The sequence below is a fragment of the Odocoileus virginianus genome, chromosome 4 (assembly GCF_023699985.2).
Source record: "Odocoileus virginianus isolate 20LAN1187 ecotype Illinois chromosome 4, Ovbor_1.2, whole genome shotgun sequence".
NCBI classification, from domain to species: domain Eukaryota; kingdom Metazoa; phylum Chordata; class Mammalia; order Artiodactyla; family Cervidae; genus Odocoileus; species Odocoileus virginianus.
The window spans coordinates 82,329,073-82,342,179 of NC_069677.1; the positions used below are offsets into that span (position 1 = coordinate 82,329,073).

A 13,107-nucleotide genomic window follows, 5' to 3' on the forward strand; every position below is an offset into this window, starting at 1 on the left:
ACCATGGAATATTACTCTGCCTTTAAAAAGAATACATTTGAATCAGTTCTAATGAGATGGATGAAACTGGAGCCCATTATACAGAGCGAAGTAAGCCAGAAAGATAAAGACCATTACAGTATACTAACACATATATATGGACTTTAGAAAGATGGTAACGATAACCCTATATGTAAAACAGAAAAAGAGACTCAGATGTATAGAACAGACTTGTGGACTCTGGGAGAAGGCGAGGGTGGGATGTTTCAAGAGAACAGCATTGAAACATGTATATTATCTAGGGTGAAACAGATAACCAGCCCAGGTTGGGTACATGAGACAAGTGCTCGGGCCTGGTGCACTGGGAAGACCCAGAGGGATCGGGTGGAGAGGGAGGTGGGAGGGGGGACTGGGATGGGGAATACATGTAAATCCATGGCTAATTCATTTCAATGTATAACAAAAACTACTGTAATGATGTAAAGTAATTAGCCTCCAACTAATAAAAATAAATGGAAAAAAAAGAAAAAAAAAAAAGAATACTGGAGTGCGGTGCCGTTCGCTTCTCCAGGGGATCTTCCTGACCCAGGGATCAAACCCAGGTCTCCTGCATAGCAGGTGGATTCTTTACCATCTGAGCCACCAGGGAAGCCTATTCTAATAAGCCACTTCTTATCTACCACTTTGCTCTCACTGAATGCTTCTCTGCAAAAGCATTCTCTCACTGAATGCTTCTCTGCCCTGACACATAAAGGACTATGATACCGGAGCTCTTCAGAGGCCCCCTGAAATGACAACAATTGGTTTCACAGTGACTAAGACCTCGTGCTTCCAAAGCAGGAGGCTTGGGTTCAATCCCTGGTTGGGGAACTAAGATCTTATATGCTGCAGGGGGCAGCCAAAAAGCAAAAATAAATAAGTAAATAAATATTTTCGAGGCCAGAGCGCAGGCAGCAGAGTTTCAGGCAGCAGAGGAGAGTTGACGCTAGGCTGCCTGGGCAGGGCTGAGCCTTTACCTGCGCCCTGGGTGCTCCCGAAGCGTGTGCGGGAAGATGGAGAGAAGGTGAATGGAGGCGGGAAGAGCGGAGAGCAGACCCCTGGAGCTCCCTTTCTGACCCAGAGCCTCCCAGCAACCACAGCCCAGAAGCTTTTTCTGGATCAGCCCACACCTGTGCACATGACCTTGGGAGGAAAAAGAACTTTGCAGACTGACTGCAACTTGCTGATTAAGGCTCTTGACCAGGAGGAGGGGACGGGAAGACAGGCTGAGGCTGAAGGGAAGTAGCCACAAGCCCAGGATGCCCAGAGGCACAGAAGCTGGAGGAGGCAGGAAGGGCCCTCCCCTCCGGCCATAGGATGCCCCGATCTCAGCTCATTATAACTCTTCTCAGACTTCTGGCCTCAAAACTGTAAGAGAATACAATTCTGCTGTCTGGATATTTCACATGATCCAGTGTTGACCATTTTGTCACAGCAGCCACGGGAAACTGGTGCAAACGTACATGATAAACAGATTCATAATTTCTAAGTGTTGTGGCTTAAGATGACGATATAAAAACAATTAATAATGAAATAAACCTTCCTGTCCAGCCAACCACTCCCCGTACACACCATTGAGGGTCAACCTGCCTTTCTGACCAACCCCAGACTCCTCGGCAGGGCCTCCCTACCCCCAGCTCCCACCCCTTCATGGTAGCTGTCACATCCCAGCTGCATGCTGGCCTCGCTAACCCCTGCCACCTGTGCCACCTGTCTCTCCCCTCCCCCACCCTTCACCCGCAGAGCCGCCCTGACCGCTGAACCTGGCAGCATCAGGCTCAAACAGCTTTTGGTGACTCTTCCCTCGACCACCGGTGATCCCACCAGGGTGTCCCAAGAGCCCACAGACAGAGGTCCAGGCTCATCTCCTAGGAAAGATGCAGTGGGGGCAGGGTGGGGCAGAGTCTGAGTGGACGTCTGCAAGGAGGCAGGAGGAGAGGCAGAAGGAGCCCCAGCAATCTGTCTTGCAGAAGGAGGGGTGACCCATCCTTGGGAGCCGGAGCAGGTGCCCAGCTTTGGGAGGAGGGGGCAGCCACTCCCAGCCCCACCTGGCTGAGCCTCTGCTGGGCCACCCGATGTGGCCCAAGTCACAGGGACGCCTAAATCCTAGCAGGTGGAAACAAGACATGCTGAGCATGGGGACCACCGCCCATAAACATGAGCCCACCCCTGGAGACGCAAAGTCTGTTGGTCTTGGCCACGCCCTTCCTGCAAGCCTTGCCCAAAACAGGGCAGTTGGACACACCCAGCCAGAACCCACCCAGGTAACCCCTCTCCCTCCATCTGCAGGGGCTTGTGACAAACGCAAAAGAAAAGGGGCCACAAGCCCCAGTAAAGAGCTTCTTCCAAGGCCCAGAATGCAAGTCCCATTCCCTAATCCCCTGGCGCCCAGAATGAGTGCCCAGCGGCCAAGAGCCCCCACTGCCCATGCTGGGTCCACCCTGGCCTTGTACTCCCACACCTACTCAGCACGTGGTCAGGAGCAGCACGGCCCGACACACAGGCAGGACATTTACGAGCTGGGCCTCCATCTCCTGGGAAAACAACGCAGCCCTAATGAGGGTTCCCTGGAGCCAGATTCAAACACCAACCAGGAAAGGAGCGCGTTGTGAGCCTCTGTTGGGACAACACACACACAGAAGAGGAGTATAAAGCCGGCAGCCTGAGCACCTCACACATACACACTCACACACTCACTCACACACACTCACATCCTCACCCTCCTTCAGCCCCACCGCCTTCACCATGGCTACCTCCGCCTTGTCCGTCTGCTCCAGCGACCTGAGCTATGACTGTCCAGAGAGCTGCTGCGAGCCCTCCTGCTGTGCCCCCAGCTGCTGCGCCCCGGCCCCCCGCCTGACCCTCCTCTGTGCCCCAGTGAGCTGCGAGTCCAGCCCCTGCTGCCAGCCAGCCTGCAGCAGCTCCTGCCTGGCCTCATGCTGCCAGCCGTCTAGCTGCCAGCCCTCCTGCTGCACCTCCTCCCCCTGCCAGCAGGCCTGCTGTGAGCCCGTCTGCTGCAGGCCCGTGTGCTGTGAGGCCTCCCCCTGCTCAGCCCCCTCGTCCTGCTGCACACCCTCCTCCTCCGTGTCCCTCCTCTGCCACCCCGTGTGCCGCCCCGCCTGCTGCGAGCCTTCCCACTGTGCCCCCAGCTGCTGCACCCCAGCCCCCCGCCTGACCCTCCTCTGCGCCCCAGTGAGCTGCGAGTCCAGCCCCTGCTGCCAGCCAGCCTGCAGCAGCTCCTCCCTCTGCCAGCAGGCCTGCTGTGAGCCCGTATGCTGCAGGCCCGTGTGCTGTGAGGCCTCCCCCTGCTCAGCCCCATCTCCCTGCTGCAGACCCTCCTCCTCCGTGTCCCTCCTCTGCCGCCCCGTGTGCCGCCCCGCCTGCTATGTGCCCTCCTCCTCCTGCCAGCCCAGCTGCTGCCGCCCAGCCTCCTCTGTGTCCCTGCTCTGCCAGCCCGTGTGCTCCCGCCCAGCCTGCTGCATCCCCACCTCAGCCCCGGAGCCCTGCTGCTGACCTGGCACATCCTCTCAGGGCCACCCAGGTGCTATGGGCCACTCCATCCCCCTCTGTTGCCAGCCTCTGGTCCCCTTCAGGATCTGACCGAGACCTACATGAACATGCACTGACCTGAAACCCCAACAAGCAGGGCTTAGCTCACCTGCAGCCTCTGGGCCAGGCCCAGATGAACCCGAGACAGCCCCATGTTACCGAGGGTCCACAGGCTTCTCCCAACAGCCACGGACACTGCTTTCCCCCAGCCTTTGGGGGCCTTGCTCTCTTCTGTCTCTGCCCCTCCTGTGCTGTGTACCGTCCTCCCACGAGGGTCTTGAGCTGAGTAAATAAACTCGCCATCCTCGCCTCCACTTGTCCTCTCTCCCAGATAACCGTATGTGTCACTGTCTCCAGCCTCCCGGCTGACATAAGTAACCCCATCCTCAGCAGCCATGTCTTTGTAGCATTTCCAAGGGGGTTGAGCTCTAAGGCCCACTGCGGTCGTCCCCCTGGCCCTCGACTCCTGCGTCTGACTCTCCAGGCAGCTCTGGGGGTCTGTCCTATGTGACCAAGACTGTGGTGGCAACCACTGGCCAGTGGGCCCCTTGGCAGGAGGGCCCCCTTGGCCCCATCTGGCTCTCCCTGGTCAGCCTGAGACCCACAGGGGTGGGGCCTCCTGGGACACAGCTGAAGTGGGGCATTCCTGGTGACCTCCAGCTCACCTGCTCTCAAACTTGGCGCTTTATTCAGTTTTCAAATGCCCCAGCCTGCCTTGTCTGTGCCACAGACCACTGACCAGCCCCCTCCCCAGCCCCTGGGTCAGGCTGGGTGTGGCAGGGCTCAAGGGAGGAAGCCAGAGGGTCCGTGACGTCCAGGGCCCACACTCCAGGTCCTGAGGCCCAGGCTTGCTGCCTGAGGTCTACCCCTGGGGGCGCTCTGGAGCGCCCCTCATGTTTGCCAGAGCTGACCCTCGCTGCTAACCTGCTTTCCCCTTCCTCACCCCTTCCCCAGTGCCACCTCCTAGCTCTTGACATGACCCTCCTAGTGACATGACACTGCTCCCCTCAGGAGGCCATGAAATCCCAAAGGAGGGGGAGGTCAGAGAGATCACCTGACCTCTGATGGGCTCCCCTGGAGACCCTGGTCCAGACTCCCAGGGCTGGGATGGCTTTTCCAGTGCCACTGTCCCCTCCCCAAAACGGATCTTCTGGGAACCTGTCAGTGGGAGTAGGGCCCTCTTGCAACTGGAATTGGGTAGTGGAAATGGGTGCAGACAGACTCACCCTATGCCCTCTACCTATATTCTGGGGCTGCAGGGTCCTGATCCTGCCTCCCCTACCCCCTGCCCCACAGGACCCTGCCCATGTCTCCTGGGACCCTCTTATGGAGAAGGTGTGAGACATCAACTTCCCCAGCTGTTACGGCAATAGGAAATCTCCTGGGGCTCTGCCCACCTGGGCCTCCCTATGCCTTCACCAGCCTCCATCTGGCCAGCTTCACCAACCACCCAGGGACCAGGGAACTGGGGGCTCCAGCTTCCTGTATGCCTCAACTCCTCTGGCCAGCTACTGAAACCCACAGGCCCCTTCTCAAAAACACATATTTAAATGCACTTAATGTAATCTTCCGGGCTTCCCAGGTGGCTTAGATGGTAAGGAATCTGCCAGCAATGCAGGAGACCAGTGTTCAATCCCTGGGTTGGGAAGTCCCCTGGAGAAGGGAATGGCAACCCCTTCCAGTATTCTTGCCTGGAGAATTCCATGGACAGAGGAGTCTGGTGGGCTACAGTCCATGGGATCACACAGAGTCAGACACATTTGAGTGACTAACATTAATGTAATCTTCCAGATTGCAAGAAGAGACCATGATCACTACCAATTATCAAAAAAAATTTTTTTTTCTACTGACTAGTAAGATGTGGGGCTTCCCTGGTGGCTCAGTGGTAAAAACTCCACCTGCCAAGGCAGGAGACATGGGTTCCATCCCCGAACTGGGAAGATCCTCTGAAGAAGGAAATGACAACCTGCTCCAGTATTCTTGCCTGGGAAATCCCAAGCTCAAAGAGCCTGGCGAGGCTACGGTCCATGGGGTCACAAAAGAGTTGGACACGACTTAGGTACTAAACAACAACAAAACTAAGATGTGGGCTTTCTCACTAAGACATTAAGAAGAGGGAGCAGCAAGCCTCATTTGAATAGGAGACAGAAACTTCGTGCATATTTGGACAGAGCACAGGGATGCTGGCCCCTCAACTGGCGCCTCAGCTGGAGACAGTCCCATTTGTTGCCAACACCGGGCACATCCTTCACTGGGAGTGTTGCTTCTGGGTTAGTTTTGAAAGGGAAGGTGCAGCCAGTTTCACTCAAGGTCACGGCAGCTGAATTCCAACCCCCAACTCTGGATGGAGCCACCTGCCTAAGGGATAGAGCACCTGTGTACAGCGGCAGCAGCCAGTCACCACTGACCTTTCCCTGGGGCACCCCAAGTTCAGTGCGCGACACCCCAGACACACACCACGCAGAGCGCGTTGTCCCAGGGAGGGTCATCGCCCAGCCCAGGGGTTCCCGGAGTCGGGTCCCCAGGAGTCTGCACCTGAGTCTGGATACCACTAACAGTGAGCCCCAGCCAGGCCCCACTGTCCAGCCCACCTGCGCCGGGTGGTGGCCTGGAAGGGTATCGCGTCTCCCTTGGTTACGCGCCGGGCCACTGCAGAAACCAGGGAACTGCGTGGAGCCAAAACCACAACCGAACTTCACCTCCAGGCGGCTGTGCTCTGAGTTCTTCCCAGCAGCGCAGAGGTGCGCACACACTCACACACTAATACCCACACGTATTCACACACGCACACTCACATACAGGTGCGCACCCCGCCTTCCCCTCGACATAGGATGACGCCCTTGGTTGACTCACGCCCCGCAGCCCAGGCAGGCCTGCAGAGGCAACGCTGAGGCCGGCACGGTGGCCCCCACCCTGCCCTGCAGGGCCCAAAGGTGGGCAGCTCTGGCCTTTGGGGTCGCCTCCCCTCCCCCTTCCATTACCCAAGGCCGGTGTGGAGGGGCTCACTGGGCTGCAAACCCATTGCGGGGTCACCGTCGAGGAAGTTGCGGGGGCATTCTCCTTTCCCTCGCCCTCCTCCCAGCAGTGAGTAAGTATCCCTGACTTTGCCAGAGACGCTCATTACATTGGATTTGCTGGAGACCCCCACAAATTCCCTAAAGCGCAGTGCCCCGACCTGGGGGCGGGATGAAAAGTGAGCAGCTAACACAGGGGTCCCCTACCCTGCGCCCCAGGTGCTCCCAGGACCAAGACCCGCCGCTGGAAGGACCAGCTTTCAGGCTTTGTGAGCAGAGCTGGGGGTAGGAGCACGTAGGCATGGCTGAGAGGTGAGACGAGGGTGAGGCGCTCCGGAGCCCCCAGCTCCCACCCAGAGTGCTCTGGCTGAGCCACATTCTGCCCCTGCTCCCTTCAGGCAGAAATGCGGGGTTAGGACACAGAGGGCCCCCCGCACTCCCCAGACCCTCAGGACACGGAGAGAAGTGGCCGCCCTCCCACCCTACCCGACACCCACATAGAGGTCCCCTCTAAGCCTGGAGCTCAGGATCCACCCAGGAGCACAGGGCAGGGGAGGGGGAAATGAGGCAGGTGGGGAGGGCAGGGTTCCAGCTGGAAACAAAGCCAGACCCCAAAACTCGGAATGGTGGCTTCTTAGATTTTGTCCTGGAAAAAGGCCTCCTGGAAATCCATTATTTACTCTTAAAAATCAAAACCGTAGAAGCAGCGTATAGTATATGTTGTTGCTATGTTACTTAGTGGCTCAGCCATGTCCGACTCTTTGTGACCTCATGGACTGTAGCCCACTAGGCTCTTGTCCATGGGATTTTTCAGGCAAGAATACTGGAATGGGTTGCCATGCCCTCCTCCAGGGGACCCAACCTGTGTCTCCTGTGTCTCCTGCATTGCAAGCAGATTCTTTACCCACTTTGCCATCAGGTGAGACTCTTTGTGTATGAGGTTCCATTGCAAAAATGAATAAAGTTTGTTTCCTAATTTCTGTGCAATGTCCTAGCTTAATGGTTGAGAATGTTTTAAAAGGAAATGGGTGTCAGGCTGACAGTTTGTCCCCACCTGCAAGCCACCCCCCAGCCCTGCAAAACTGTCCAGCAGGTGAGGTGGACCTTTCAGCCTGGGTCCCCTCACAACTGAGCTAGGCAGCCTCCCCTCCCTGTGGCACATGCGGAGTGGTCCCACATGTGGGCTCCTGGGGTCACCTGGGCTGTGGGGCTCAGAAGGCTGCTCTTGAACCAGGCGCTGGCCTGGGGCTGGGGCTATTCCCAAGCAACCTGGTGGTCACAGCACCAGAGGGTGGGGTGGGGTGGGGTGGGGGCCAAACCCACGTGGACAGAGGTCCCTGACCTGAAGCAAGCTGCAGCTCCCAGACTGCCAGCTGCTCAGATGGCCTTGCCACGTGAGCCCAGCAGGGGGTGTTGTAACCACACTGACTCCCAGGAACCTGCCTGCGGGCCTCACCAGGCGAGAGGATTCCCCAGCTCACTTCCTGCAGCATTTTCATTAAAGGAGCCCAAAAGACAGGGTGGGAGAGTTCCTGCGAGCTGCCAGAAGCGGGGCAGGGAGGGCTTCCTGCTACCCCCAGATGCCCTTCACTGAGCTGCCTGCCTGCCTGCTGGCCTGCAGGTTCCACACCCCAGCTAGCTTCTATAATACAAACCTGTGCCCTACCTCTCCTGGGCACTGCCTCTAGCCCCAGGGATGCGCCCCACCCCAGATCCTAGGTCTGATCCCACCCACAGCCTGCCCTGGGGTCCCCCACGTCCGCTGACAGCCTTGTCCATGTGCCGGGCAGGGCTGCGGCATACTGGTGTGCCAGCTCGCAGCCTGGGGCACAGCACCTCCCTGGCAGGGGTGTCGAGCAAGTGAAGGAGGGAGGGGGTGCTGCGGGTGCCAGATCCATCAGGTACCCACACCTCAGCATGGCCCTGAGTCCTAGGCAAGGAGCCGCCTCTGACTACTCCCGGGATTACAGGGGATGCTGTTCTGACACCTCACAGCAAGTCCAGCCCCTGGACAACTCCCACTCCACCCCCTTCTCTCTGCCCTGCCCCCTACACCCACCAGTGACCCAGCCTTGGGGTCCAGCTGTCCCCATTATGGCTCCCACTGAACCCCTCCACCTTTCCAGTCCACGTGGAGACGACACCAGGTGAGGATGGGCTGAGTTAGGGGTGGACAGCAGGCTCTTTGGCCACAGCTGCTGGTCACTCCTTGACCGAGAGCACTGGTCTAGAATTCAGGCCACCAAGCTGTCCCCGCAGGACACACCCAGCCACTTTGCTGGCACTGCACGCATTACACCCCCCAGAATTGTGGACTCGGTATGGGAGCTAGTAGAGTCTTACAGTCATGGTTCACCATCTGTCCAAGGGCAGCTGGCCCCACTGGGGGAACCAGGGGAGGGGTCTAAGCATCAGAAAACCCAGGCTGACTCTGGGGTCAGGGAGGCCCCGAATCCTGCCTGACCCACTCATCCCAGGGGAGCTCACCCCACACACCCCATGTGTGCCCAGAGCCCCTGCAGACCCGCCTCATCCTCCCACCCTGAGGCCGCTCCAGCAGCTGCAGCCGGTCTCCCAGCCTGCCCCTACTCCCTGCCCTCCACAGCCTCGGTCATGCTGACCACCTGCTAGGGTCTTCTCTCCATCTTGGCTGAGGCTCTACGACACTTCACTTGTCCTCAGATGCCCCTGTGCAGCAGGACCAGCCCCAGGCCCCTGCCCTTATCAGAGGGTCTGCCCACCAGACTCTGGGCAGAGATGTGACCTCAATTTTCCCATCAGCAAATCTGGCCACCCCACCTCCTGTAAGAGGCTGCTCTTTCTGGGTCACAGGCTCGGATGGGGTGGAGGGGCAGAGGACTTCAAACCCAGGGTCACAGGGTTGCATGCAGTCAAGGCCCCAGCACTTCCCAGGCACAGACCCAGGAACAAAGGCCAAGGGAAAGTGAAACCCAAACCCCACACAAACCCTGCGGTGTAAACTCCTGTGCTTTTCAAAACCAAACTCGATCAAAGTGATGATTTGAGTCCTGACTGGCCATTATCAACTGTCCTGGGAGCGTTCCAAATTTAGCTCAATATTATTTACTTGACTTTTATCTTTCCTCCCTGGTTTGAGGTATTTATAACTGGGTCATCTTTTAACTATCTGCAACATGCCTTCAGGGGAGAGGGGGCGGGCTTTATAAATAACCTTTATTATTACTATGCAGGTTGATTCTGTTCCCAGCGCTGAAGGGAACATGAAGACACACGTCTGTGACTCACCCACCAGGGAGACACCGAGTGCTCAGGACAACGGGCTCGGGTGCTTCACCCCTGCACCCTAGACCTGCATGCAGGTCTGTCCTCCATGCTCTAAGCCAGAGACTGAGGGTTGCAGGTGGGCTTGGCCTGTGTGTGGTTTGCAAATCACATGTTCTGAGTTTTTGACTGTGGCAGGTGCAGGGGCCTGGGGACTTGGAGCCCCGGGTTTCAGTCAGTCCTTCCTGACACCCCCACTCCAGGGCTGCTCCTCTTCACCTGCACAATCTGGCTGTTCCCTGGAGGAATGGGGGGCTGAGGACCTTTATGGACCCTCCCCTGTGGGTCAGCGTTCCAAACACTGGGATACTGCGGGGGTAGGGGGACATCATGGGCCATGGTCCCTTCACTGGGAGCCAAATGCCATCAGAGCAAAGCGCCACAACATGCAGGGACCAGAGAGGGTTCCAGGAGCCCAGGACCAGATACTTGAAAGTAAACCCAGAGCCTCACACAAGCCATCCCAGTGCCGTCCTGCCCTCGACTATAGCCGGCCAAACCACCACCCTCCATAGCTCTCCCACAGCCACCATCACTCACTCCCCTTCCTGAAGCCCGGCCTCTGGCTTCCAGGTCTGTTCTCCCTGTTACTCTGTTGTTCAGTGTTAGGTTTGATCAATAAAGTCTCTCGGTAGAAACTCCAGAAAGGCATGATGAGGTCATGGTCACTGACAGGTCAAGGTGCCCTTTCTAAGGAGGAGAGGGTGGAATCTCCCCTCCAACTCTGCTCCCCGATTGGGGGTGGGGTAGGGGTCAGCGTGCTAGGGGCTGTCATCACTCATTCTGCATCTCAAGGGACTGCGGCCACGGAGACTGCACTGAGCAGCCTTGGGTTCTCTGTCCGGGGCAGGTGACGGACCTGCCAGCTGCCAGGCCTCATTCCTCCAGCAGGTGTAAGGCCTTCTCGGGAGGCCCAGCAGGTAGGTACCTGTGAAGGGCCTCGGGTGGGGGCGGCGAGGTCTTTGAAAGGAGTCCCCACCCTGCTGGCATTGCTGTTGTGAGCGCCGGGCTTGCTGCTCCCTTTAATCTCTGCCTCCTCCCGTCCCAGTGCTGCAGTTCACACAGCCAGCTCCGCACGGTGACCCAGCTCGGCCTGCCCGCTCCCCTCCAGACCCCCAGCCCGCCACACCCCCACCCGCACCCCCCTCCCCCACTCACCAGTGCAGGGCTCCCATTGCCGGGTGCCGCTGCCCGGGGTCGCCAGGGGCAGGAGCACGACACACAGAGTCAGCAGGGCAGACATGAGGGGCCCGGGTCCCAAGCTCCATCCAGCGGCTCCGCGCACGCCCGCGCCGGGGAGGCAGCCGCCGGCTCCTTGCGCACGTGGCTCGGCCCTGGCGGCGACCTCGGCCGGCAGTCACTGTGGCGGCCACATCCCTGGGGCCGGCGCAGGTGCTGCTGGCACGTCGGGCTGCAGTCAGCTCTAGCTCCTCATTTCCGCCCCGGGCGGGGGTCCTGCCCTGCCGATAGCATCTCGGTAGGCCTGCGATTAGTCATTGGCAAAGCGCATTCTTCCCAAAGGAAAGACAGAAATAGATCATTCGGGACGGCTGAGAGCGAACCAGAAAACTCCCAGGACCTGTGTCTCCCGGTGCAGACTCCGAGCCCAGGACTGAGGTCGGCCGCCGCTGGGAGGAGGCAGCAGCCGGGCGGGCGGTCCCTGGGCCCGCAGTGGCCGTCCAGGAGGCCGGCTCCTGCGAGGGCTTTTATCTGGTGCCCAGCCTTCCGAGGGTGTGTGGGTTTGTCAACTGCTGGGTTTCAGGAATTTCCCTCCGGAGGGAAGTCAGTCATTCAAGGGAACAGCTAATGAGGAGACAGGAGCGTCCCGGGGGAGGGGCAAGGTGGTGGTTCCTCTCCTCCTGGTCTCTGGGCTCTGACCTCCCCAAGCCACAGTCGACCTGCGAACCTGCTCCAGGCGGGACAGTTTCTAGGCGTGATTATACTTTCTGAAACCCCTCCGAGAGTGTGCAAGGACAGACTGGGGAGGGGAGAGAGTTCCCAGGCCCCCAAAGGCACCCCTTTCTTGTTTAGGAGGCAGAGATCTGGTTGTGAACCCCAAGCTGTCCCTGGGAAGCCCCAGCTCCGAGGTCTGGGCGGCTGCCAGTCTGACACAGAAGGTACTTGTGGGGGCGAACAGAGCCTGGGGTCAGGGCTTGTGGGGAGGGGCGGGAGGGACAGAGAGAGAGAGAGAGAGAGAGACATGGCATAGAGAGAAATGGGGTCAAAGAGAGGGAGGGAAAGAGAGAGAGGAGGAGGGAGATGGAGAAAGAATATGCCAAAGCATGCTAAATCGCTTCAGTCATGTCCGACTCTTAGAGACCCCATGGACGATAGCCTGCCAGGCTCCTCTGTCCATGGGATTCTCCAGGCAAGAATGCTGGAGTGTGTTGCCAGGTACTCCTCCAGGGGATCTTCCCAACCCAGGGTCGAACCCACGTCTCTTATGTCTCCTGCATTGGCAGGTGGGCTCTTTACCACTAGTGTCACCTGGGAAGCCCATGCCAAAGGCGCTTCCCACAAAATAGTCCCTGTGACTCCAGAGATTGTCCCTCCATCTGTTTCTCCATCTGTCTGTCCACGTACAGGTGGTTTACGTCCTAATCACAGGAATTCCTGTTGCCTGAGGAAATCCCACAAGCCCCCTCTTACACCTGCTCTGTCACAGGACCAGGAGCCCAGGACCCAGAGAAAGCTCAGCAGGTCCTTCTCCAGATTGGGTCCTATGAGATCCTGAGCAAAGTCACATGGATGCAATGAATTGTCTCCTTCTGTCCAAGGTGCCTATTCAGCCCTGCATGGCAGGGACCCAAGATATGTGGTGGGCTTAGTTCATAGGAAGCAGAATTTCTGCAACCTGTGTCAAGCACATGGGCTTTGAGGGGCACAGCAAACACAGAGGGACTAGGGCCCTCCCTGGGGACACGCAAGCACCCATGAGTGGAAGCCTCTGAGGCTTCGGCAACACAGAAAGCCTCGCAGTCTTCTATCCCGGGTTTCCCTGGCTCATGCACTGTGGAAATCACTTTTTCCCACATCACAGGGGCGTGTCCCAAGAACCCACTAGACACAAGCATGTGCAAAAAACAGCAGGACCCTGCTCTGTGGTTGTTCAGAACCTGCTGGAATGGTTCATGGTTGGATTTTCCCTCCTGGGAATGCCTGCCCACTCGGGTCGCCTAACTGCCTCCAAGTGAAAGCATAGAAAACCTCCGAAGAGTGTCCC

General features: G+C 58.2%; 2 protein-coding genes across 2 annotated transcripts in view; one reads left to right on the plus strand and one right to left on the minus strand.

The window, feature by feature from the left end:
- Positions 1-11,622, minus strand: part of TSPEAR (thrombospondin type laminin G domain and EAR repeats) — a 161,733-nt gene extending 150,111 nt beyond the window's left edge. Inside the window, exon 1 of the mRNA XM_070466865.1 lies at positions 11,043-11,622. Within this exon, the coding sequence (XP_070322966.1) occupies positions 11,043-11,127 (85 nt within the window). The 5' untranslated portion in view covers positions 11,128-11,622. The remainder of the gene's footprint in view (positions 1-11,042) is intronic.
- On the plus strand, positions 2,716-3,862 carry LOC110125836 (keratin-associated protein 10-8-like). Its single transcript, XM_020875159.2, has one exon. The coding sequence runs from the start codon at positions 2,764-2,766 to the stop codon at positions 3,529-3,531; it is 768 nt and encodes a 255-aa protein (XP_020730818.2). The 5' UTR covers positions 2,716-2,763; the 3' UTR covers positions 3,532-3,862.
- Positions 11,623-13,107: the final 1,485 nt, after the last annotated feature.